Source organism: Phyllostomus hastatus, unplaced genomic scaffold, assembly GCF_019186645.2.
Source record: "Phyllostomus hastatus isolate PE091 unplaced genomic scaffold, TTU_PhHast_1.1 phas_contig_16, whole genome shotgun sequence".
Lineage (NCBI taxonomy): Eukaryota > Metazoa > Chordata > Mammalia > Chiroptera > Phyllostomidae > Phyllostomus > Phyllostomus hastatus.
The window spans coordinates 18915926-18940703 of record NW_025333643.1 but is presented as its reverse complement, the minus strand read 5'-3'; the positions used below and the strand labels follow the sequence as shown (position 1 = coordinate 18940703).

Here is a 24778-nt window from a genome sequence, read left to right as displayed (position 1 = left end):
TTAAGATGTCATCAGGGAGACATATATCCTTGCACTGTGATAGACATTATCAGGCACTCCTAAAGTAGCAGCAGCTATTTACATTGAACTTAAATAGGCAACTACGGAAATGTCAAGAAGCATTATATTTTTGGAGCTTGGAAACATTGAGGAGAATTAGGCTTTTCATTTTTAATTTGCATTCAAGTGACCAAAAAGTATCTTCTGTGTTAGAATGACTCCATATGGGTGGAGCAAAAACCAAGGTAGCTAGCAATCTCATGCATACAAGCCTTTAGTGCATTGCAAAATTAACTTAAGGGGTCATTACCTGTATTCTTTTTTTCCTTCTATGATATAGTTAAGGAAAAGAATATCAAAGAGCATTTTATATAATAAGAGTAAGAGTAGATTCATTTCTTTTGAACTTCATTTTTCATTATGAAAAATTTGAAGCATATACTTTCTTAAAGTATATTTTATTGATTATGCTATTACAGTTGTCCCAATTTCCCCCCTTTATCCCCCTTTGCACTGCACCCCCCAACCCTCCAGCACTACCCCCTTAGTTCATGTCCATGGGTTGTACATATAAGTTCTTTGAATTCTCTGTTTCCTATACCATTTTTGACCTCTCCCTGTCTATTTTATGCCTACCAATTATGCTTCTTATTCACTGTGCCTTTTCCTCCCTATTCTTCCCCTCCCCCTTCCCACTGAAATCCATCCATGTGATGTCCATTTCTCTGATTCTGATTCTGTTCTAGTTGTTTGCTTAGTTTTGTTTTCTTTTAGGTTCATTTGTTGATAGTTGTGAATTTGTTGTCATTTTATGATTCATATTTTTGATCTTCTTTTTCTTAGATAAGTCCCTTTAACATTTCATATATTAATGGCTTGGTGATGATGAACTCCTTTAACTTGACCTTATCTGGGAAGCACTTTATCTGCCCTTCCATTCTAAATGAAAGCTTTGCTGGATAGAGATATCTTAGATGTAGGTCCTTGCCTTTCATGACTGGGAATACTTCTTCCCAGCCCCTTCTTGCCTGCAAGGTTCTCTTGAGAAATCAGCTGATAGCCTTATGGGCACTCCTTTTAGGCAACTCTCTCCTTTCCTCTTGCTGCCTTTAAGATTCTCTCTTTATCTTTAATCTTGGGTAGCATAATGATGATGTGTCTTGATGTGTTCCTCTTTGTGTCCAATTTCTTTAGGACTCTCTGGGCTTCCTGGAAGCCTATTTCCTTTGCCAAATTGGGGAAGTTTCCCCTCATTATTGTTCAAACAAGTTTTCAATTTCTTGCTGTTGTTGTTCTTTTTCTGGCACTCCTGTAATTCAGATGTTGGAACGTTTCATGTTGTCCCAGAGGTTCTTAAGTCTCTCTTCATTTTTTTTGAATTCTTATTTCTTTATTTCGTTCCAGTTGGATGTTTATCTCTTCTTTTTGTTCCAAATCGTTGATTTGACTCTTGGTTTCCTTCCTGTCACTGTTGGTTCCCTGAATATTTTGCTTTATTTCACTTTGGGTGTCCTTCATTTGCTCTTTCATTTTGCGACCAAGCTCAGTCAGTTCTGTAAGCGTTTTGATTACCAGGGCTTTGAACTCCCCATCAGATAGGTTGACTATCTCCTCATTACTTAGCTCTCTTTCTGGAGTTTTGCTTTGTTCTTTCATTTGAGTCATATTTCTTTGTCTTGGTGCACCTGTTAAGTTGTAAGGGGGTTGGCCCTTAGGTATTCACCAGGTCTGGACAGCCCTCCTTGTTGCCTTGTGGCACTATCTGTGGGGGAGGGGCCATAGAGGGGAAAATGCAGCTCACCTGCTCAGCTCCCAGCCCACCTTCCAATGAACCCTTGTGAGACTGGGAGTTTCTCCCATGGTGGCAACCCCTACTGTAGTCCATAGTCTGTTGTGAGTCTCAGTTTCCAGTTCAGCCAGCCCCACCTGCATGGTCCACCACCTTGCCATGGGTTCATACTGTTTGGTTGGTCTGGTTGACTATTTCTTTAATTTCTTGGTTGTTGTAGTTCCATGCAGTTTGATTTTCTGACACTTCTGGTTGTTTGTTGATTTTAAATTGGTTGTCGTCCTCCTTTTGGTTGTGCAAGGAAGCAAAGGGTTTCTTCCTGTGCCTCCATCTTGGCTGCAACTAATCTCATTGCTTTTTTGACATGAGAATATGTAAGATCTAGTCTCTCAGCAATTTTGAAGCATGTAATTGTTGAATGTAATCACTGTAATATGAATTAGATCTCCAGAATTTATTTTCCAGTGGCAAGTTTGTACCCTTTAAGAATATCACCCCCAGGGTCTTGTAACCACCATTCTACTGTTTCTATGAGTTTGGCTTGTTTATGTTTCACATTTAAGTGGTACCATGCAATGTTTGGATTTCCCTATCTGGCTTATCACACTAAACACAATACCCTCAAGGTCCATTCACGTTGTCACAAATGCAGGATTTCCTTCTTTCTAATGGTTAATAATATTCTATTTTGTATATACATATGGAGATATGCCACATTTTCTTTACCCATTTATCTGTTGATGGGTATTTGGGTTATTTCCATATCTTGTCTATTGTGAATAATGCTGCAGTGAACATGGGAGTACAAATATCTTTGCAATGTAAGTTCTGTCCAGAAAAAGTCCAGCCATTATTAATATAATGAAAATGGTTTACACAACATTCAGGTAAGCTGGCAACCAAGGAGAGTGGACTGGAATGCGCATACATGAATGATGATTTCACCATACTAGTCAGTGGGGGTGGTAGACATTGTTGGGTGAGCATGTTTTCTGTGTGGCTGTCACATTCCAAAAGACTAAGTAGAGCAACGAATCTGCATCAAATTTTATGTGAAGCTTGAGCATTCCTTTATAGAAACTATTTGGATGATTTAGAAGGTCACAGCTATGGGCAACTGGTGATTGGCACCTTCATTCTGACAGTGTGCCTACTCATGCATCACATCTCATGCAGAAATTTTTGTGAAACATTAAATCACCCAGGTGACCCAGCCCCCCTACAGCCCAGATTTGGCACCCTGTGACTTCTGGCTTTCCCCAAAACTAAAAACACCTTTGAAAGGGAAGAGATTTCAGACTGTCAGTGAGATTCAGGAAGCAGCTGATGGCGATTGGGAGAACCGTATGAGGTCACAAGGTGCCTACTTTGAAGGGGACCAAGGTGTCATTGTCCCCAAGATACAGTGTTTCTTTATTGCTTCTTCAATAAATGTCTCTATGTTTCATATTACGTGGCTGGATACCTTCTGAACGGACCTTGCATATTCAGTAGTGGATCATATATATGGTAACTGTAATTGGGTGGGGAAAAACTCCATACTGTTTTCCATAGTGGCTGAACACTTACATTCCCACCAACAATATGCAAGGTTTTCTTTTCTCCACATCATCCCAATCAACAGTTATTGTCTCTTGTCTGTTACATGATACCCATTTTGATTTTTGTTTCCCTGACAACTAGTGATGTTAAACACTTTTTGATATACCCATTGTCTATAAGGACATCTCCTTTGGGAAAATGTCTATTCAATGCTCTCTGCTCATTTTTTAAATAGAATTATTTATGGGTTTTTGTAGTTGTTGTTATGGAGTTATATGAGTTATTTATATATTTTGGATATTAATCCATTACTTGATATATGGGTTTACAAATATTTTTCCCATTCTGTGTGTTGCCCTTTTATTTTGTTGATTTTTTTACTTCTATGCAGAAACTTTTTAATTTGATATAGTACCACTTATTAATTTTTACTTTTGCTTTTTGTGCTTTTGGTGTTATACCTAAAAAAAATCATTGTCAAGACTAACGTTAAGGAACTTTGTCCCTATGTTTTCTTTTAGGAGTTTTACTATGTCAGGTCTTATGATTAAGTCTTTATCATATCCATTTTGAGTTAATTTTTGTGAGCAGGGTAATATTGAGGCCCCATTTCATTTTCGTGCATCTGGTTATCCAGTCTTCCCAACACCATTTGTTGAAGAGACTACCCTTTCCCTATTGAATATTCTTGGCTCCCTTTTCAAACATTAGGTGACTGTGTATGCAAGGGTTTACTTCTTGGCCCTCAGTTCTGTTGCATCAGATTATGTGTCTATTTTTGCGCCAGTACTATGCTGTTTTAATACAGTTTTGTAGTATAGTTTGAAATCAGGAAAGTCGATGCCTCTGGTTTTGTTTTTCTCCTCAAGTTGCTTTGGCTGTGTGCAGTGGTATCTTTTGTACTTCCAAACAAAGTTTAGGTTTCTTTTTTCCTAATTAATTTTGTGAAAAATGCTTTTTGGATTTTGATAAGGATTGCATTAAATCTATAGATGGCTTTGGGTGTTATGGACATTTTAATTACATTCTTCTGATCATGAACATGAGATATCTTTCCATTTGTGTGTGTCTTCAATTTCTTTCATCCAAGTCTTACAGTTTTTATTGTTCAGATCTTTCACTCCCATTGTTAAATTTATTCCTAAATATTTTATTGTTTTGGGTACTATTGTGAATGAAATAATTTTCTTTATCTCTTTTTCAGGTATTTCATTGTTAGTATGTAGAAATACAACTGATTTCCAATGGTTGATTCTATATCCTGAATTTTACTGAATTCATTAATTCAAGCAGATTTTTGGGTTTTCTTTAGGATTTTCTCTATATAAGATTGTATCATCTACAGATAATGACAATTTTACTTCTTCCTTTCCAATTTGAATGCCATTTATTTCTTTGTTTTGTCTACTTGTTCCAGCTAGGATTTCCAGTACTATGTTGAATAATAAAGGTGAGAATGCACATTATTGTCTTCTTCTGATCTAAAGGAAAATTTTTCAGTCTTTCACCATTGAGTGTAATGTTAGCTGTAAGTTTGTCATATGTGACCTTTATTATGTTGAAGTGTGTTCCTTCTATACCCAATTTGTTGAGGTTTTTTTTAGCATGAAAAGATGTTGTATTTAGTAAAATGCTGTTTCTGAATCTATTGAGATAATACATGTTTTTTATCTTTCATGCTAGCAGTGTTTCACAACATAAAGGTGCTTCACATTTATTGATTATGTATATTGAATCATTTTTGTCTGCACAGACAAATCCCACTTGGTTATGGTGTATGATTCTTTTAATGTGTTATTAAATTGTTTGCTAAGATTTTATTGAGAATTTTTGCATTTATGTTCATAAGAGTTAGTGGTCCATAGTTTTCTTTTGTGCCCTTATCTGGCTTTGGTATCATGGTGATATTGGCCTTGTAAAATGACTGTTCTCTCCTTTTAGATTTTTAAAAAGAGTTTGAGAAGGATTGATGTTAATTAGTCTCTAATGTGTGGTAGAATTCACCAGTGAAGCCATCTGGTCCTGGGATTTTTTTGTGTGTTGGGAGGTTTTCGACTAGAGATTCAATTTCCTTACTGATTACTGGTCTGTTCAGATATCCTATTTCTTTATGATTCAGTCTTAGTAGGTTGTATGTATCTAGGAATTTATCCATTTCTTCTAGTTTATACAATTTATTGGTTATAATTGTTCATAGTAATCTTTTATGATCCTATGGATATTTGTGGTATCAGTTGTAATGTCTCCTCATTTATTTCTGATTTCACTTATTTGGGTCTTCTCTCTTTTTTTCTTAGTCTAGCTAACAGTTGTCAGTTTTGTCTGTCTTTTGATTAAAAACCAGATCTTGGTTTTGTTTTCTTTCTTATTGTTTTTCTGGTCTCCAATTTATTTTTGTTCTGGTCTTTGTAATTTCCTTCCTTCTACTAACTTTTGGCTTAGTTTTTTCTTCTATTAGTAGTTCCTTGAGGTGTAAAGTTATTATTTGAGATCTTTCTATTTTCTTTTTTTTTAAAAGATTTTATTTATTTATTTTTAGGGAGGGAAGGGAAGGAGGGAGAGAGAGAGAGAGAGAGAGGGAGAGAGAGAGAGAGAGAGAAACATCAATGTGCGGTTGCTGGGGGTTATGGCCTGCAACCCAGGAATGTACCCTGGCTGGGAATCGAACCTGGGACACTTTGGTTCCCAGCCCGTGCTCAATCCACTGAGCTACGCCAGCCAGGGCTTCTATTTTCTTAATGTAGGCATTTATCACTAGCTACGAATCCCCCATTTTCTGAAAGTTTGCATTATACCACTTCACTTTTATGAAAGACCTACATTAAAGCAGTGATGGTTTTTCTGTAAAGGCAAAAATCCTCTTTGGATTTCTTTAACAAAAACAGGTATTAATGTAGGTCTTTTGTGAAAGTGAAGTAACATAACTCAAACTTTTGGAAAGCAGTGGATATTGTTCACTTGAAGCCATTTCAGTTTATGAAAGGTTTCATAGGAGCACTGTCCTTTTGGATAGTGGGGGAAACCTGTAACTATTCTACTGAGAACTGCTTTTGCAGCATCCCATAGTCTACATCTATATACATCTATTGTGATTTGTTTCAAGATACTTTTTGATTTCTCCTTTGATTTCTTTTTTGACCCATCAGTTGTTTGGGAGTGTGTTGTTCAGTTTCCATACATTTGTAAATTTTGTAGTTTTCTTGTTGATTTCTAGTTTCATTCCATTGTGGTTAGAAAAGATACTTGATATGACTTCAACTTTTAAATCTGTTAAGATTTATTTTGTGATCTATCATATGAGCTGTCCTAGAGAATTTTTCTGCGTGCACTTGAGAAGAATGTGAATTCTGCTGTTCTTGGTGGAATGTTCTTTAAATATGTTAGGTTTAATTGGTATACTATATGACTCAAATCCAATGTTTCCTTGTTAATTTTCTCACTGGATGATCTATCCATTGCTGAAACTGGGGTATTTAAGTCCCCTACTATCCTTGTATTGTTTTCTATTTTCCCTTCAGATATGTTAATACTTCCTTAATATATTTGGGTGCTCTGATGTTGGGTACATATGTATTTGTGGTTGTTATATCTTTTTGATGAATCAACCTTTTATCATTATATAATAATCTTCTTTGTCTCTTATAACTGTTTTTTGCTTAAAGTGTAATTTGTCTGATAGAAGTATAGCTATCCTTGCTGTCTTTGGTACACATTTTATTTACATATTCAACCAGGTTATTTCTACCTTTTGGCTATTGTGATTAATGCTGATATAAGTGTTGATATACAAGTATCTGTTGAAATAGTGAGGGTTTTTTTTTTCATTCTTTATCATAAACCTATTCATTAAACTTACACAATATACAAATTATTGGGTGGACCAAAAAGTTCATTCATTTTCTGCAGGCTGGCTCTAGTAGTGCTTAGTTGCCTTTAACTTCTTTTCAAACAATTCAGTCAGATTGTATTGTGACAACTGTCATATCAGCATGCATTTAAAACAAAGTTATCAAAATTGGTGAATTTTTGAATAGCTATTTTAATATTGAAGATGGAAGAAAATAAGCACCATTTTGGCATATTATGCTTTATTATTTCAAGAAAGGTAAAAATGCAACTGAAATGCAAAAGAAAGATTTGTGAAGTATATGGAGAAGGTGCTGTGGCTGATTGAATGTATCAAAAGTGGTTTGTGAAGTTTCATGCTGGAGAGTTCTCCCTTGAAGATGCTCTACAATGAAGTAGATCAGTTGAAGTTGATAGCAATCAAATTGAGACATTATTGAGAACTATCAACATCATAACACATGGAAGACAGCCAACATGCTCAAAATATTCAAATCCATAAAGTTATTGGTGAAGATGAAAAAATATGTCTTTTATTTTAGGGAAAAAACTAAACAGACTTTTTGGCCAATCTAATACTAGCAGAGAAAACGTTGCTTTACTGGAAACTCCCCAGTCAAGATCTTTGAATAGGGAAAAAAGCCACTTTGTTTTAGTCATATTTTCTGAGAAACTACAAAAACTGCTTTGTTTTCTTGCACTAAGAAAACACTTTAGATATTCATACTATAATAGACTTTGTCACCATTTAATATATCAAATATTACCTTTTTTTATCACTACTTTCTCAACCCCCTCCACCCACTGCCCCCTTCAAAACATAAATCCCATGAGAACATGAATTTTTTGGGGAGGGTGGTGTTCTGTTTACTGCTATATTCTTGGTGCTTACAACTGGTCCTTGTACAGAGTAGGCAGTCAGTAAGACCTGCTGAATGAATGAATAGTGCTTGAATGTTATCCACCTCTATTTTAAAAGGTTTTAGATTTTGCTTCTTTTGAACATCTGAGTATTTCTTTTTCTGGTAGAGCAGTCTACTACAATAGTATGTTGATAAATGTTATAGAGTTTATAAATAGTATGAAAAATAATTATGTTGTATTGGGAAATATAAAAAGATAGAGATGGGCTACAGAAAATACATAAATACAATTTTGTCTCCCTTTAATTTGACTGTGTTGTCCCCAAAGTAGAATTGTACAAAACATTAAACTCATACTTTGATGACCTTGACTTAGGAAGGAATAATAAAGAACACTTTGACCTTAACAGTAGAGGTTAAATGATCCAATTATCATAAAAAAGATAGAAACAAACTCAATCATCACTTTCTAAAATAAGAACACTTCACTCTTTCCCCTCAATTCACTGTTAATTTGTATCACAGTCAATCTAGACACTACTTTAGCTGGGGCTCAGTATTTGTCTGAAACACAAATTAAGAGTTCTTAAAATAGCAAGAACTTTAAAACATTATTATAAGGTAGGGGACCTGGTCCATTTTCTTGTAAGCAAGGAAACTTGACTCTGAGAGGTGAGATGATGTCCGGAAGCATTTTTTAGTCTCTGTCTTTGTTGTAGTCATTTTCCTCATCTTGGATTTTAGTAGGGATATAATCTCCGTTCTAGTCAGAAAGGGGATCACAATGCCAGGTGTCAATTCCACCAATCAATCCTCTCCTTAATTGCTGAAGTTTGACACATCCCCATGTTTGCCCCAGGAAACTGTAAATGTTCTTTTTATGAACAATAGGGAATTAAATTTCCTATGAAGACAAATTAACTTCTAAATTATAAAAGAAACAAAACCACCACCAGTGAGAGTCAAACAGACAGACAGACAGAGAAAGACCCTTGCTCCAACTCCAAGCCTTCAAAAAGTTAATTTTTTCCCTTCTCCATATTTTCAACCCTTTTTTTCCTGTTTGAACTCACCATGTAGTTTTTATCTTCTCTGATAAAATTTACACTTCTCTGAAGTGTAGATTTTGGTCAGGAACCTAATTAAAGTGGAAGAGGTCAAAATAGACTATTGAAATGAAGTGTCATTTAAGCCATGGTGACTATTATATTTGGGCAATTCTTAAAAAGAGGGAAGAAACTCTTCAGGGAATTTAAAACAATGTTTTGAATAACAGACTTACAAAAAATATAACATAAAATGGTATGAATTGACTTAGAGTAAAAAGACATTAATAGAGTAAGGAAGGAAAATAAACTGTTAAGTAGATAAGTCAAATTCATGGCCTTATGCATCAAATTTTATACTCACAGTGGTTTTAAAGCTTAATATCTTCCTGTTGTCTAAAAATGGTGATTGCAAACTCTGGTTTTTCATCTAACCCAGACTCACCTCATCCTCAGTCTGTCTCCAGTGATTTCAGAAGTACTAAAATAACCTCCAAATAAGTTTAATTTTGATTAAAAATATATCCACATATCCACCTTATTATTATTATTTTGTTTGATAGAAAGGGAAATGAGGCAGAGAAGACAAAATTGTAAAGAAAGTAAAAGATTAGTATTCTCATCTAAGTCTTAAGGTAACCAGTTAAAACACCTTGTACACAATGCAGAGAATAACTGTTGGTTTGCCTGGTATTTCATTCACACTGCTCCTTACACACAAGGAAGACCAGAGGTCTGGTTTCCAGAATATTAGGCTTTTTCCTTAGTACTTCAAAATTTAATTTTTGAAGTTCGGAAAAACAAACTGCAGCACTTTCTGATGCATTTCATAGCTTAATAATCCCATATACTAGAAGTGTTTCAGCAGAAAATGAACTTTGACTATAGATTTGCAACAATTTAAGTAAGGCTGTAGAAACGAATTCTTGAAATGGCCCTTATTTTGAAAACCCAATTACCCTAAAAAATTATGAATTCATAGTTTTCATGAAGGATAAATAGTAGGTAAAATGTAGCATATAGAAAGAGGACTAAATTAGAGGTGGGAAGGTATGAGTAGATGGTATTTTTTTTCCTGTTTGATTACTACTAATTGTGTACTAAAATATATATTAGACATGGTATTTTGCCTCTCCTTAAGAAAACAATATTTGGAAATTCCCATGTAAAGCTAATATGCCACAAGGAATATAAAGACCTTTGGTGGGGTATCCATATCCCTACAGAAATTACACACACACACACACCATGTGGTGCAATCTGTTCCAGTCTATACGGAGGGAGGAGTGGAGAAAGCTCTGTAGGGGCCAGGAATAAAGTCATCTCTGGGAGTTTTTAAGGTATTAACTAGAAATGGGAGAAATGATCCAGCTAAAACCTAGAGAAACCTTCCCTTTTGCCCTAAATCCTAACCCAGAGTATGTTAAACTTAAGCATTCTTTATTTTATTTTGTTTTTTATTGTTGTTCAAGTACAGTTGTCTCCATTTTCTTTAAAAACTATTTAGCAAGTTAGGTTAGGGGAGAAAAATCCTGAACCTTTTTTGAGATGGTGAAATTGCTATTCATTTTGTATTTTAATCTAACCTACTGGTGATTTAATTTACAGAACTCAAAGGAAGTGTATGCTCAAATATTTGAGGACGTTAACATATCAACCACTGTTTAATTTTGGAATGTGCCTACTTGCTTGACACAATATTTTACCATCTCAACAAATGTTTAGCCTTTTTTTCATTTGACTAAAGAGAAATAAGTTTCACATTGCTTCATTCACCTTCTTATGTGCATATGCTGGGAAAGATTGGATGTTAAAAAAAAAACTTCCTCATGTTCCTTTCTACTACATCTAAATCTGTTTACCAATTCAAAGCTGCTAAAAGGCACTGCATTCTCCTGCTAAATCAACTGGATGGCTAGAAACCAAACTGTAATGTAACAGGAAAAAATTATCAATTTATTTTCATGACAGAACATTCTTGAGAAGGTATAAATTTTTTCTGGTCTCTATGCCAGTTTTCTTTTTTCTTCTTTTCTCTGTCTTTTCAAAAGGCTCTCAGCCTTTAAGCTGATACTTTTTATAGTTATATAACAGTTCTAATATTTTGTGACATTTTGTATTGTGACACCATAGATGAAATTGTCATCGGACTGACACTCTGTGCTGTTTATTCCTTAATTACAACTGTTAAAACTGTAAAGAAGTATGCTAGTCTGCCAGCACATATTATGAAAACATTATTGTTATCCACACCAGAACCCACTCAATAGGGTATTTCCAAAATGATAGTTTAAAGAAACCTAACACAATGAACATTTCAATTTTGTTTTAGTTCTCCTATTACCTTCTTTAAAAAACACAAACCAGTTTGGAATATAAAATCTTTCATTGTAACGTAGCATAGACTCTCTTATCAGTAGGACCTGCCTACATAGTTCGAAAAGGATAATTTTTGTGAATGTTCAGGCAGCAGTGCACTGAAGAATCTCAGGGCTGTGTAGGGTTCTGACCCAAAGCTTTCTGATTGACAGTTGCTTCAGAAATAATGAAAACAGAAGGGAGAGGGAAGGGCAAGTTTAAAGATAAAAAAATAACAGAGGAGTTATTTGCACTCACAGGGTTGACAAGTCAAAATCCAATAACCATCTCCAGCTTTAATAGGTATCCTTTTTCAGAACCAGTCGGGGCCTTGCTGAAACTGACTACTTAACAAATGCTTTGTTTTGGTTGTTTCCTACAACCGGTTATTTCTAAGGAACAAAATTCTCTGAATCTATTTTCTGATAGAATATTATTATACTAAAGCAGTTAAGTGTGACTGTCTTTTCATTTGTTAAAAGAAACTAAAATGGTGAGCAAACAATCACTTCGATCCTGTGCCTTGCCTTTATACTAAAATAACTGAAAAGCAAAGATTCTACAAAATAAAAAATCAGAAGAGCTGGTATTCACTGTTTAGATGAAAATGACTAAGTGATTTTTTTTAAAACAACACACAACATTTAGCAATTTATTGAATAAACAGTCCACCTTTCAATGTTAGTTTTTAATACTTGCAGGAGACTGATAGAAAGCGAATGCATGACCTTGAAATAGTCGTAGGTCTCTAAGGGGCAACCCAAGACTTGCCAGTAGATTCTCATGTCTTTGTCATTGAGGAGTTAATGGAACAACATGAATATATTAGATTCCTAAAATTCCTGCAGTGACCTGCATATTCTTTAGTATCCAGCTTTACTAAGCAGGTTTTTTAAAAACAATATGTGAAGAAGTTATTGCTGTGCCTTAACTTCTGCTTCCTTTTCTGCTTCATTTTGATTTTCAACACCAATAGGATATGGTGCTCTTCCTAAAAGAAACTGCTCCCATTTGGGAATATATTCTTCTACTGATGCCCAGTAAAGAGTCTGGAAAAAAAAATCCCAAAGTAAAAAAGCATATCAAGCAATTGAACTTGGCTCTTCATAATAGTCTAAATGTTTATTCACTTGAATGTATGTGTGTGTGTATACACACACATATATGTAGAATGCACCTCCTTTACAGAATATCTTATGTTAATTTTAGAAAAAAATCTGGCTACTTACTAGTGTTAATTTTCAAATTTCTCAGTAAAACCAGAGCCTGGCAGAGTTACAGGTTTCAGAATTTTATTGTGATTTTACACGCCCTCTTGTGGCCAACCTTGTGTTTATTACCAGTATCATTTATGACTGCAGTTATTAAATGTTTTTGTTTAATGTTCCAAGTCCCATACCAAATGATTACCCACACTATATTTGTTACAAGAAAATAATTAATCATGACCTGCTTCAGGTGAATTGACCCCCTTAATTGCATGGGGAAAATATTAAAAAATGCATCCACTATATCTTTTAACAGAGCACTTGATATAACAAATTTTAATTTATTCCCTTTTTTGTATGATGAGAAAATAATATCAAGATTACCTACCTAACCATTTTTAAATTCAGATAACTTGGATGTTGAGGTGCTGTATTATTGGCCTGACTCTAGCAATCTGTAAGTTACAGAAGCTCAGGCAACATCACCACCATATTGTGTATACAAGCTTCAATGGCTTCTTGGGTCAGAAGCCAAAGAAAAGTACCTGCCAAAAGCCCTGAATCACAGGAGGGCATTTAGTATTACATCATCATTATCGACCTCATTTTGAGAAATTCAGTCAAAAAGTTAGCATTAAGAACACAGTGATTCACTCTGATCATTAAAAAGGTACAGGAGTTCCTAAAGTTGATAATGGTGAGGGATTCTACATATCTCTGCATCTATGCATGTGGTCTGAGAAAGAACCTGACATACTGAAAATAAAGGTCATCCTGCTGTGCAAGACTAGCTAAGAAAAATACCACCCAAGGCCTGTGGTTGGTAATTTCTCCACCATTCACAGCTGGATTAACCCCTATTGTGTGGGCCCTATATGGGCCAGAGTAAGGTATTGGAGAATTCAACAAAGAAAAAGACATGCCCAGGGCACAACTTTGTACCAAGGCTTTTTCTCTCCTTGATCACTGGCTTTTCTTATTACTCTAGATGACACAGAAAATTGAGGGGCAAATTCTCAACCTTTAAGTTTGGGTCTATTCACATCCCTGGTTAGGCAGCAAGCAAAATTGTATTTGAAAAAGGTCATTAAAAATATCAAATAAAACTATTCTATATGTAGTAAATTCCCTTTCATCAAAAATACATTCATATGCCAACTATGGTTTGGTTTATTTTTGCCAACCATCTTCCCAATCTGTTCTTGAACTGAGCAAAATAAAACAGATAAAGCCACAATATACTGCATAAAATGCATTTAAATAGCATTGGTTGAATTTTTGGTGAAGGGCTGAACTGCTTGCTATGTCTAACATCAGCCAACAGGAAAAGCACTTTGATTAGGCATATTGCCAGCTTAATAGTTAGTGCATATTTTCTGTTAGAGTTTAACAGGATAGTTGTTTCTAAGTGACTAGGTGAAAAGACACAAAATCTTTATACAATTTTCACTTGTTCAAATTTTTGTTTAAATCAAGATACTTATTACCTACTATGTACAAAGTATGGCTCTGTGGACAGGTAAAGACCAGACCCATCTTGTTTATTTTAGTTGAATAAATTAATCTTGTAAATACAGACATAATTCAGTCTTTACCATTCATTGTTCCTCACAATTCTCACCTCAAGAGAAACCACCTCAGGTGGTGGAAATGGCTGAATCCAGGCCTGTAGAAACTTTTCTGCTCTTTCTATGTCCTGCAACAGACATCAGCATTTAAAAACAAATGTATTTATATAGCATGCATAAATGGCACCTGTAATTTATAGCTACATCAATTTCCCAAATCTCTCCCCTCCACTCTTCTCTGCATACAGTTTGAACTGATGGAGGGGCTCTGAGGTAAGAGAACTCATTATTGCTTAATTAACCAGTTTCAAATAGAGAGTGCAGGGCTTTCTATTTTAAAATAAAAGGTGGAGGTGGTACTTCTAAGTTCTGCTTTATTTTAAATAGTGTCAATAATTCTTGCAGGAAAACAAAAAAAAAACTTCCTCTAAAACTGTTCAGAGTGCCAACTTAGCTCTAAAATCATTAAAAACAGTCAGATGGCTAAAATAGTCAAATATTCAGATACTAAAAACAGTCAGATACCCAGACCCACATTGCACTATCCTTAAAAGTAAAGAGATTGAGTCTGTCCAAATCATGTAAATAATATATTAATGACACATTTCATTTGTTCAATATTCCACTTTTAAATTTTATACTTATGAAAATATTAATAATATTTAAAAGACAGTCAATAAGGTATGTCAACACTTTACAACAACACCTTTTCACTATACTCTCTAGATTTTTAGTACTGAATTTCTAAGGTAATCTCCACAATGAGTTTTATTGCTTGGTAGTATAGCATTTAGCTGATGGCATTCAAGCACTGTGCTTTAATCTGGGGCTTAAATTGTAGATATGTGTATTTTCTCTTATGATTATAGCAACACAAGGGCAATTAAATGTAATTCATACCCTGGGAAAGATTCTACCTTGATGCAGGCATTAAGTTCATGCCCAGAAACATTTGAGTCCTGTTTAAATTAAAGCTCCCAAATCAGCACCAATGTTGTCTTGTGCTTGCTTGTATTTGTCAGGTTCACAAGAGGCCTTGGTTGAAGGCCATGTAAATTTTGTCTCTCCTTTGAGCTTTGTGATTTGAGAGAAAAAAGAAAGCATTGGAGCAATCTTAGTACAGGGCTGTTGGACAGACGGAGGGAGATGGAAAAGGGCGTGGGAGTGGGTGTGAAGAAGCCAATGCTGAACAGGAGAAAAGAGACAGCAGATGGCAGCGCAGGGAGCATGGGATGGGTGTGAAATGTAAAAGGGAAAAACAGGAAATTCCCTAAAGGGACTCCCCAAAGTTGCACAGCTATTAATGCACCTGCTGTCTAGAGGAAGGTGATTTGAAGGGGAAAAACATCAATTTAGGGATAAAAAGCCCATCTATTAGCATGTTGATCCCATCCCAGAAGTTTACATCGAAGACATGCAAAAAGCTTTTGATGCTGATGCTACAGCAGACAGAGAATAACTTTTCTGTGAGTACATTGAGATTTTACGAACTCCTGAAAAAATTCTTACTTTATAAACCAGATAGGATAAAATAACAACTCCAATTATACCATTATTCTAAGGACAGTTACAAAGTTATTGTTAATGGTAGATCTAGGTGTCACTAGTACCTATAGACAAGATTATAAACATTTTTCCTTTTCTAAAATATTTTTAATCCTTACCTGAGAACATTTTTATTGATTTTTGAGAGGGAGAGAAAGAGAGACAACGGGAGAGAGAGAGAGACAGACAGACAGACAGACATTGATCAGTTGCCTCCTGTATACACCCTGATGGGGGATCAAACTCATAACCTAGTTATGTACCCTGATGGGGGATTGAACCTGCAGCCTTTTAACGTATAGGACAGTGCTCCAACCAACTTAGCCACCTGGCCAGGGCAACATTTTTCTTAAAGATCAGAAAATTTCTTTTCTGATCTTTAAATTTCTTTTATTGAAAAGCAGATACAGTAGGGACATGTGACCTGGTAAATAAGGCCTGTGGTTAGTAACTTGACTGTCACCTCTGCATCATTTCCACAGGAGGTTATCACTCCAGAGCAGTTTTTCCTGAAGTGGTATTTCACTTCTGTAGATGTTTTGCTTACCTCTCTGAATCTTTGTCTTCCTCCTTACCTGGCTCCTTTGTTTCTCTTTTAGAACGTTTCTCAGGGTAAACCTAACAGTGGGCTTTCTTAAGATTTGTGACATTTGTCATTTTCTTTTTACTTTTTCACCCTTCAAAATTGTCTTTTCTCTAGCTTCCACTATTCATGTAGATGGATGGATAACTTTTCTTCCTAGTCCTTATTTATCAGCCTAATAAAACTACACTCATTTTCTTGCTACAGAATGTATTGAATGTATAATAGTGGGAAATCTATTCACCTAGATACCCTGTATCTTCAGCTCTTCTTATTCCCTGTCATTTATTTATTTTTATCTTTAAAATATTTTTTATTTTAATTGTTGCAGTACAATTTTCTTTTACTCCCATCCCAACCCACCCACCCAGTCCTCCCCTCCTCCCTCCCATTTCCACCCACCCCTAGTTTTTATCCATGTGCCCTTTATACTTCTTCCTGTAAACCCCTCTTCCCCTGAAATTCCCCGGAAATTCCCTCTCCTCTCCCCTCTGAACTCTGTCAGACTGTCATTTAAAAGTTCAGAGCTTCAGGATGTTTCCTCCAGCTTCTCCATGCCATTCCCAGTGCTATGGCCTTATTATTACACTTATTCACTAAACAACTATTTATTGAATACTTACTTTCACTTATACTTCAAATAAAATATTCTTATTTTACTTCAATCCATACTGAACATGGAATTGATTAGTTTTGCTAAAACTACTTTAAATAGGTCCTTACTTAGATTTAAAAAAAATGATACCCAGTATGCAGGAGATGAAATATGAATTCCTTAGCTTGTCTGAAAAATTCTTTGACTATATGCTGCTAGAAGGAAAGGACTAGTGATTGCATTTGAAATGATATTTTATATTTGTGATGGAATTACTTCTAATGACATTTTATTTAATCTATTTCATTTCATTTTATTAAAAGTACTTACTAGAAAATTTAAAATTACATATGTGGCTCATATTATATTTCTGTTGCACAGCACAACTTAGACTTATCAATTTATAGGGATTCTGGGAACTAGAAGAACATACCAAATGACACCTCAGCTATGTAATTAGCAATATGCAGACTCTGGGAAAGTCTGTAGGACAATGATCCAATTCCTTCAACAAAGAAATTAAAAGGGCAGGGGAGACTTAGAGATTCATGACTCCTATCAATCAATTAATCAGGGAAATATGAATCCTTATTGGGTATTTGAGGAATTATCATAAATTTCTTAGATTGATAATGATACTGTGATTTTTCTTTAAATAGTCCTTGTCTTTTAGTGATAAATACTGAAATAATATAGAGATAATTTGCTGAATTATTTACAAATGAAACAATGAGATATTGAAGATTAACTTCAAAATAATCTGAGGGGTGGGAGGTGAGGAGTATGGATGAAACATGATTGGTCATGTTTTGATAATTATTTAATCTGGGTAATAAGCACATGGAAGTACATTCTTCTATTCCCTCTTCTACACAGGTTTGAAATTTTTCATAAAAATTAGAAAACAAGCGTCTAGTGCGTATGATGGTGTAAATGTTACACAATGGCAGAATTCAGCAGCCTGTATAAATGAGTTGACTTGTGACTAGGACAGGTAGAACAGGAGCAAAAACACTTGCAGATTGAGATCTCCTCTCCCCCTCACCCCTGCCTCCCAGCCCAGCAATATATATCTCCCTATAAATGTATACAGTAAACTCAGCTATGGCTGGGCTAGGTTTAATCTTTTAATCTGCTGGAGGTGCAATTTCTGGGATGAAAGAAACAAGATACTAAAACATAAGGTACAAGGTCATTGGTACAAGGAACACTTAAACATTCATTGAACTTATTCTTCATTGAATTGGAGAAAGTGACAGATGTGAGGAGGAAAGAGAAGAGATGTGGACTTGTAAGTCATTGGCCATCCTGGGTGGCAGGCAGTTTGTTGAAGGATCTGATTGCCAGTTGCCCTGTGAAGGCTTCCAGGACATACCTACATGGAAGCCCTCAGGGCATCGCTAATGCGCTGGAGCACTTTCCCATTCACTCTTACCCTGGAGTGTTTGTCCGCCCTCCTCATGAGATGACCTTCATTAGCATGAAATTGCCCTTTATGGGTAAAACTAAGGTTTTTGTGGATAAAGGTGAGAGAGATGACAGTCTAAGTTATGGAAATATTTTTTGTAACAAAATCCTCTGTTTCTCTTACAAATGCAGACCAATTATGCTTATATTTTTAAAAGGCAAATAAATTTCATTTTCTAAATATTAACAGGGAAAAATCACTCAGTCTGTTTTCAAAGTCCACTGTTACAATATTTACTGATGAAACCCTCACTGTGAGTTTTCTTCTACTTATATTCTTGTTCATTCTTTTACTAATAAGTTTGAATCTTTTATGGGACTAGGCTCTTCCTTATTGCTCCTTTTAAAAAATATTCTTTGATATTCTTGCTAATTTATTTTTGCAAATACATTTAGAGAAATTTTATTGGGTTTGATACACATTTTGTTGGAATTTTGTAAATCTAAAAATAACATTGTGACAGCTCACTTGAGAAAAGTAATACTCCCCACTCAAGAATAAGGCATGTATTTTTACTTAAATTTTCTCATAAATCTTCCAATGAAATGCAATAATTTTTTCATACAAATGATGCACATCCCTATTTAAGAGCATTCCCAAGTGTTTTATAATTTAATTGCTAAGGTGAAACTGATCTCTTATATTTTCCAGCTGTATCTGTAGAATTGCTATTGATATTCACCTTTTATCCATTAATTTTGTTCAACTCAAAATATACTAGTTTTAAAATAATTTTAGGTTTTCTTATTATATAACCATACCACTTAAAAATGCTAGTGCTGCATTTTCCTGTCCAAAAGTTAAAACTCTTTCTATTTTAGTGTTTATTATATTAGCCAGAGCTTCTAAGTAAGATCAAATAATGGATGGAGATGTAGATCATCCTTATTTTGCTACTACTACCTTTATAGGAATTCTTCTAAGTTTTAATGGAACCCTTTTGAAGCACATTCTGCACTTAAGTACATATCCTAATGTAACTCAACCTGTTCTTAACAAGGAGTATTAGGAGTAGTTATTATGGTTTCCTCATCTCTAAATTAAGGAACTAGAGCAGACTAGCAGTTGTCCCAGTTCCTTAGAGCCACAGAAGGGCAGACAAAAAAGGGCTGAATGGGTGGGGCTTTGGACCAAAGCTGTCCACTATTATCTATTTTACAGCTTTGAAATTGTTTCTATGCTAAAAAAAAATTGAAAACTTTACAGATGACAATCTAATCTGTATGCTTTTAAATGTCTCTCCCAACTCAAAATTCTGTACTCACGTCCTATTTATTTTACTTTCACAATAATTTCTATAACAGAGCCATTAAATTGATTTCCAAAATTAAAAACTATGAGAGAAAGCAGGATAAAAATCGCATATATAATTATCCAAAACATGTAAAACAAAGACTGGGAAGATAGCATCTGTATCTGGGATAAAACAAGTGCTCAATAAATGTTTATTAAAGACTGTAAGGAAATACACGAAAATATATTAGTTCCTAGGCAAGCAGGATAAAGAAGTTATTTCATCTTCTTTGCTCTTCAAATTTTCTGCAGTGAGAATATATTACTTTGATAATCAGGAGAAAAATACCATTTCACACTAGTTTCTGATGACTATGAGATAGTTCATTATTTTCCTTCTAGATATGACAGTTACTACATACTTCTATTAAATACAATCTCTCCATTCTTGAAGTGACTTTACATCTAAATAGCAAATGAATCTTTCCTAAATATCCTCTCATATGTTTCTTATATAAGTTTTTATTTTTCTTTTGTCCCAAAACTTTGAGTATTGTATTATCTCTATATAGTCTCAGTTTACTCACAGACCTCACAATACATATTCAACTTTTTTCTGTGACTTTCCAAGCTAGTTAGCTCATAGTCCTCTGACATTAATAAAGTTCTTCTGCTGGCTCTTTCATAACAATCCAGCAGAACACCTTGCCTTCTGCCAATTCAAACACAGCTCCAGCTTAGATTCCTCTCTGAGACCTCTTAGAATATTTGAGCTCTCAAAGATTTTTTACACCTACTCCTAGAATATGAGTGCTGAGTGTTCCACAAAACTTAATGTTTAATCACATAAAGTCTCATATTTTGTGTGTGACAACCTTACAACATCAACTAAGCCTGTTAGCTACTTGAAGTGAAGAGCTATGACTTAATGCTTGTTTTGTGGTCCCCACTTTCTAACCAGAACTAGCTCAATAGTAAGGACCCTCTGGGCATTCATCAAATATTTGCTTAATAAAATATTAAGCAAATATTACCTGCACTTGCTGCAGGAAGTAGCAACCAAGACTTCAAGCCTTCTAATTTCATTTTTCTGACTTTTTCACAGCAAATTCCAGATTACCCTATATATTTCCATTTAAAAATAAATATTGCAAACACCATTGGGCAAGTAAGACATATGGCAATATAGAATGCTTTGGTAGCACTATGGCTGTGACTTAAATTACTGTGGCTCAAACTGCCAGAAGCTGAGAAGATAACTGAATTTTCTCTTCCTTTATCTCCTCTAGTGAGGACAGAAGATAACTATATCATGCCTATCGATGAAAATATTTAACAATAAAAAACTGAAAACACTTCTTTATAACTTAAATAATATAGCCTTAGTACCAAATGTTTTAGTCATAGGATCTCTTGGAAGCTTGACTAGAAGCAAACTTTTAGGGTTTTAATTATGGATGAAGCCATACAATTCTGGAAGCAAAGCATAGCAAGCAGCCAAAAATGTTACACATATGATTTTACTCCAAGTGGGCACATTGGCCAAATGGTGAGGCCCTGCGCAATCACACACTTTGACCGCCCCCTCCATCACCATCCAAAGGGATCTTGAAAATCTGTTATCTTACATATGAATTCTATGTGTGGACTGTGGCCCCACCAAGGCAAATCAAAGTGTTCTTGTTTTTATGATGTTAAAGAGTGTTGAGTTACATGTAAATATACTATAGGTACTTTATGGTATTTTAAAATCTCCCTACAAAGAAAAGATGAAAGATTGAAAGCTACATCTTATATTTATTACTTTTTGCATAAAAGATGACCTTAAAATTCCTTCTGTAGTCATTGAAATTTCTGGTTGATTGAAAACATTTAGCTTAAGCAAACTTCACTTTTTTTCATTTTAAAAAATGAGAATTCATATGCTCCTTATCTCACTACATGGCTCTGAAAAACAGATGATGCTTCATTAATTCTATTTATTACTCGTAACAAAGACATTGTACAAATCAAATTATTAAATTCACGTCAAACCTTTTTCAAAGATGGAAGAATTCCTTATACTCAAGTCTTGGAAACTTACCTTTAAAAGACTAAGGTTCCTTTCAAATGCAGCTTCAGCTGCTTGAATCTGAGATGCCTTTTCCTTGTTTTTATCTCTAAATTTACTCTTCATTTGTTGAAGTGACTTTACTCTTTTCGATACTCTAGAAAAAATGAAGATTATTATATATATAGTTTTTTAAAAGGAAATATTTTATTGCTTGACCAATGTAAAATATCCACTTCTTAACTGTACTTCAACCTATTTTATAAGCCAATTAATAAGACAGCAAAAAACTTAGGTAGTTCAATATGTCTTAAATCTGGATGAAATTATTTTTATTTTCATTAACATATACCATAAGTATATGCTTCTGTCTTTTTTAGCCTCCTTGGTCTTCTAAAATTATTTTAAAGTGTTGAAACCATATAAGTTCTAATTTATTGATGAAAATTCAAACATCTCCTTGTATACATACTTACATATACCTCTACACACATATACATTGATGTAACTTGCTGCACTAAACCTTCTGCTCAACACTTTAATACTCCTGAATCTTGTGTTACACATTTAGAATTGTGCTAAACTTCCATATGTCTGAAAAAGCAATACAAATATTTTTTTCCTCTTTTTCTAAGAGAAAGATGATGGTTCCCTAGATGAGTGAAGAGGCTATGTGTATGTATGCAAACTCACCACAAGGTAAAACTGTAGCTGAAGAAAGATGTAAAATGTTGTTAGTGAATTATCAAACTACTTTGTTATATAGAATATACTTTAAAAATGTCTCACTGGTACAATGTTGAGTTTACAAGTTTTTGGTCTTAAATGATTAATAAGTAAATATGTCAGATGATAAAAAATACATAAATAGTATATGTAACAGACTAATCATCTCCCCAGTAGTTGTAGAGATTCTCAAGAAACACTTGTTTCATAGGGCTGTTATTGAGCATAGAACTAAACTTTGATACAGTCATTTTTGTAGGTAAAATATCTTAAAAGACAAAGGAAGAGGGGCTGGTGATTAATTAGAGAAAAGGAAAACATGAGAGCCCATAGTCAGAGATGGAGAAGGGTTAATACAAAATATAAGTGCAAGACTGGCTATATAATTGCAGTGCCCTATGTAAAATAAAATTATGAAGCCCCTTATTAAAAAGTATTAGGAATTTCAAGAGTACAACATTAGGACATTAAACCAAGTGCAGGACCTGTGGTCACACAGGTCACAGACCCACAAAGCTGGCCCAGGACAAGAGGCTTCAAGAATTCCATTAAATATTAGTGTGTAGCCCAGAAAGTGTGACAGGAAGGGTGAAATCGTCTAGATACCAGTAACAAAAGCAAAAAGATACAGAACATAATTGTAAAAACATACAGAACATGATTATATCTTTCAATCTTTGTTATTCTTAAGGACAACGACATTCCCTTAGACCAAAATCTCTGAAGTGTCAGGAAATTAAAATGACACACTTTCAGATTTTTAAGTCTTCTTGTGCACACAATGTTTCACTAATAAAGTCAGCATAATTTATTTATTTAGATTAGCTTTTTAAAGAAACTTACATTTCTTCATGTCTTTTAGACAGGCGAATTTCTTGAGTGAACAAGGAAGTCATCTTTAGTTAAAGCTGCATTAGAAGCTTTCTGCTAAATAGTAAAAACATTTACAGTTATTTCTACCACATGTCCTCAGCTTCACAATATTTCATCGTTTTATTTATTCGATCATTTGTTTTCTCAGGAGAGAAAACTAAAACTTGAGATATAATACTGTATAAAATGAAATAATGTATTTAAAAACATTTTTATTTATGATGCATAGTTTTCTTATGCCAGATGCATCTAAGAATACTGTTAATCAAGTAAATTCAACACATTTCATATTTTCCCTCTTTTCTTTCCACATTTTAATCTTAAGCAATTCAAAACAAGCAAGCAGCTAGTACTAAGACTAGTAACATTTTATGAAGTAAATAGAAAAATATCTTCTCTGTAAACCAATACAGGAGCACCATCCCTCATGCATGTGCACACATATACATAGGAAGGCAAACATGTATTAGAAGCAACTGGAAATTCATGGTCTTTCCTTTATTGGAACACTGTCCAGTTCTACCATTTCTTTTCCAAACAGGAAAGTGATTTTTTTATATGTAACTGTGGGGGGAAAGCACCATTGCTCCCTGCACCTTACCCTGGCTGCTAAGGAGTCACATTTGGGAAGTTCGGGAAGCCCATTTTCCTGGCACATGAGCAAGCTCACCTTGGCTGGAGAACCTAGTCCAACATAGAGGTTGCTCTAAACTTAGGATTGGAGCCTGAAGGCAAATGGTCTGATTGGGTGCAAAAGTTGAAGGTGCCGGCCCTAAGGGAGAAAAGACAGGAATGAAATTCCCTTCTGGAACGAAGTACTAGCTTTCTTAAATTTTATGAAATGTAACACTGATTGCGGATCAACCAAGTGTCCAGAGCTGATGGAGACATTGAGCTCTAGACGCGGAATTGCAAATGCCACCCCGGCCCTCATCGAGTTTCCTCCTCCAGGGACCACTGTTTTGTATTCAGCACCGAGGACAGCAATCACTCGAAAGGTTTCCCCTTCCCCAGGCCCACCCTGCAAGGAAGAGTTAGAGAGATTTTCCGTTAAAATTACTACAGGCCAGTCCTCACTGCCTTCTTTCCAGTTTCCAGTGCAGTGTCAAGGAAATCCTGTAAAGTTGGTCCATAATAACTTCTTTTCTGTTACGCCTGCCATCAGCACTTCACACAAACCCCACAACGAATTCTGCCTTCTGAAATGAAGATTCACATAGTCTCAGAGTCATCGGCCCTCTGACCACCCCAGGTCCCGCTTCCATCCAGAGGACTCAAGAACTTTCCTCATCACCCCAGCCCTTCCTCCTGAACAACATCGTCCCTACCGGCCATGCAGGCACCTGCGCTGCCTGGGAAAGCCAAGCACCCACCGGCGCAGTGATGCTGTGGGACCTCACGCTCTGCGCCCCACTCTGACCTCTCTTCCGGAAAAGCTCTTGAGTCTGCGCAGAGGCTAGGTCTCAGCAAGGGCCTGGGTGTGGC

At 35.1% G+C, this 24778-nt stretch overlaps 1 protein-coding gene and 1 pseudogene across 14 annotated transcripts; both read right to left on the bottom strand.

The window, feature by feature from the left end:
• LOC123814416 overlaps positions 1–21762 on the bottom strand; it is a 27863-nt pseudogene extending 6101 nt beyond the window's left edge.
• CUNH3orf14 (chromosome unknown C3orf14 homolog) lies at positions 7549–24778 on the bottom strand. Of its 14 annotated transcripts, none has more exons than XM_045832210.1 (7): positions 24667–24760; positions 24371–24492; positions 23964–24065; positions 23264–23347; positions 21728–21851; positions 14274–14348; positions 7549–12493 (listed from the first exon to the last, which is right to left on the bottom strand). In XM_045832210.1, the coding sequence occupies exons 4-7, from the start codon at positions 23314–23316 to the stop codon at positions 12359–12361; spliced, it is 387 nt and encodes a 128-aa protein (XP_045688166.1). In that variant the 5' UTR covers positions 23317–23347; positions 23964–24065; positions 24371–24492; positions 24667–24760; the 3' UTR covers positions 7549–12358. The 14 variants fall into 14 exon arrangements, with proteins under 14 accessions (XP_045688166.1, XP_045688165.1, XP_045688169.1 ...); XM_045832209.1 differs by having other exon boundaries at positions 24622–24729; XM_045832213.1 differs by having other exon boundaries at positions 24354–24492; positions 24622–24713.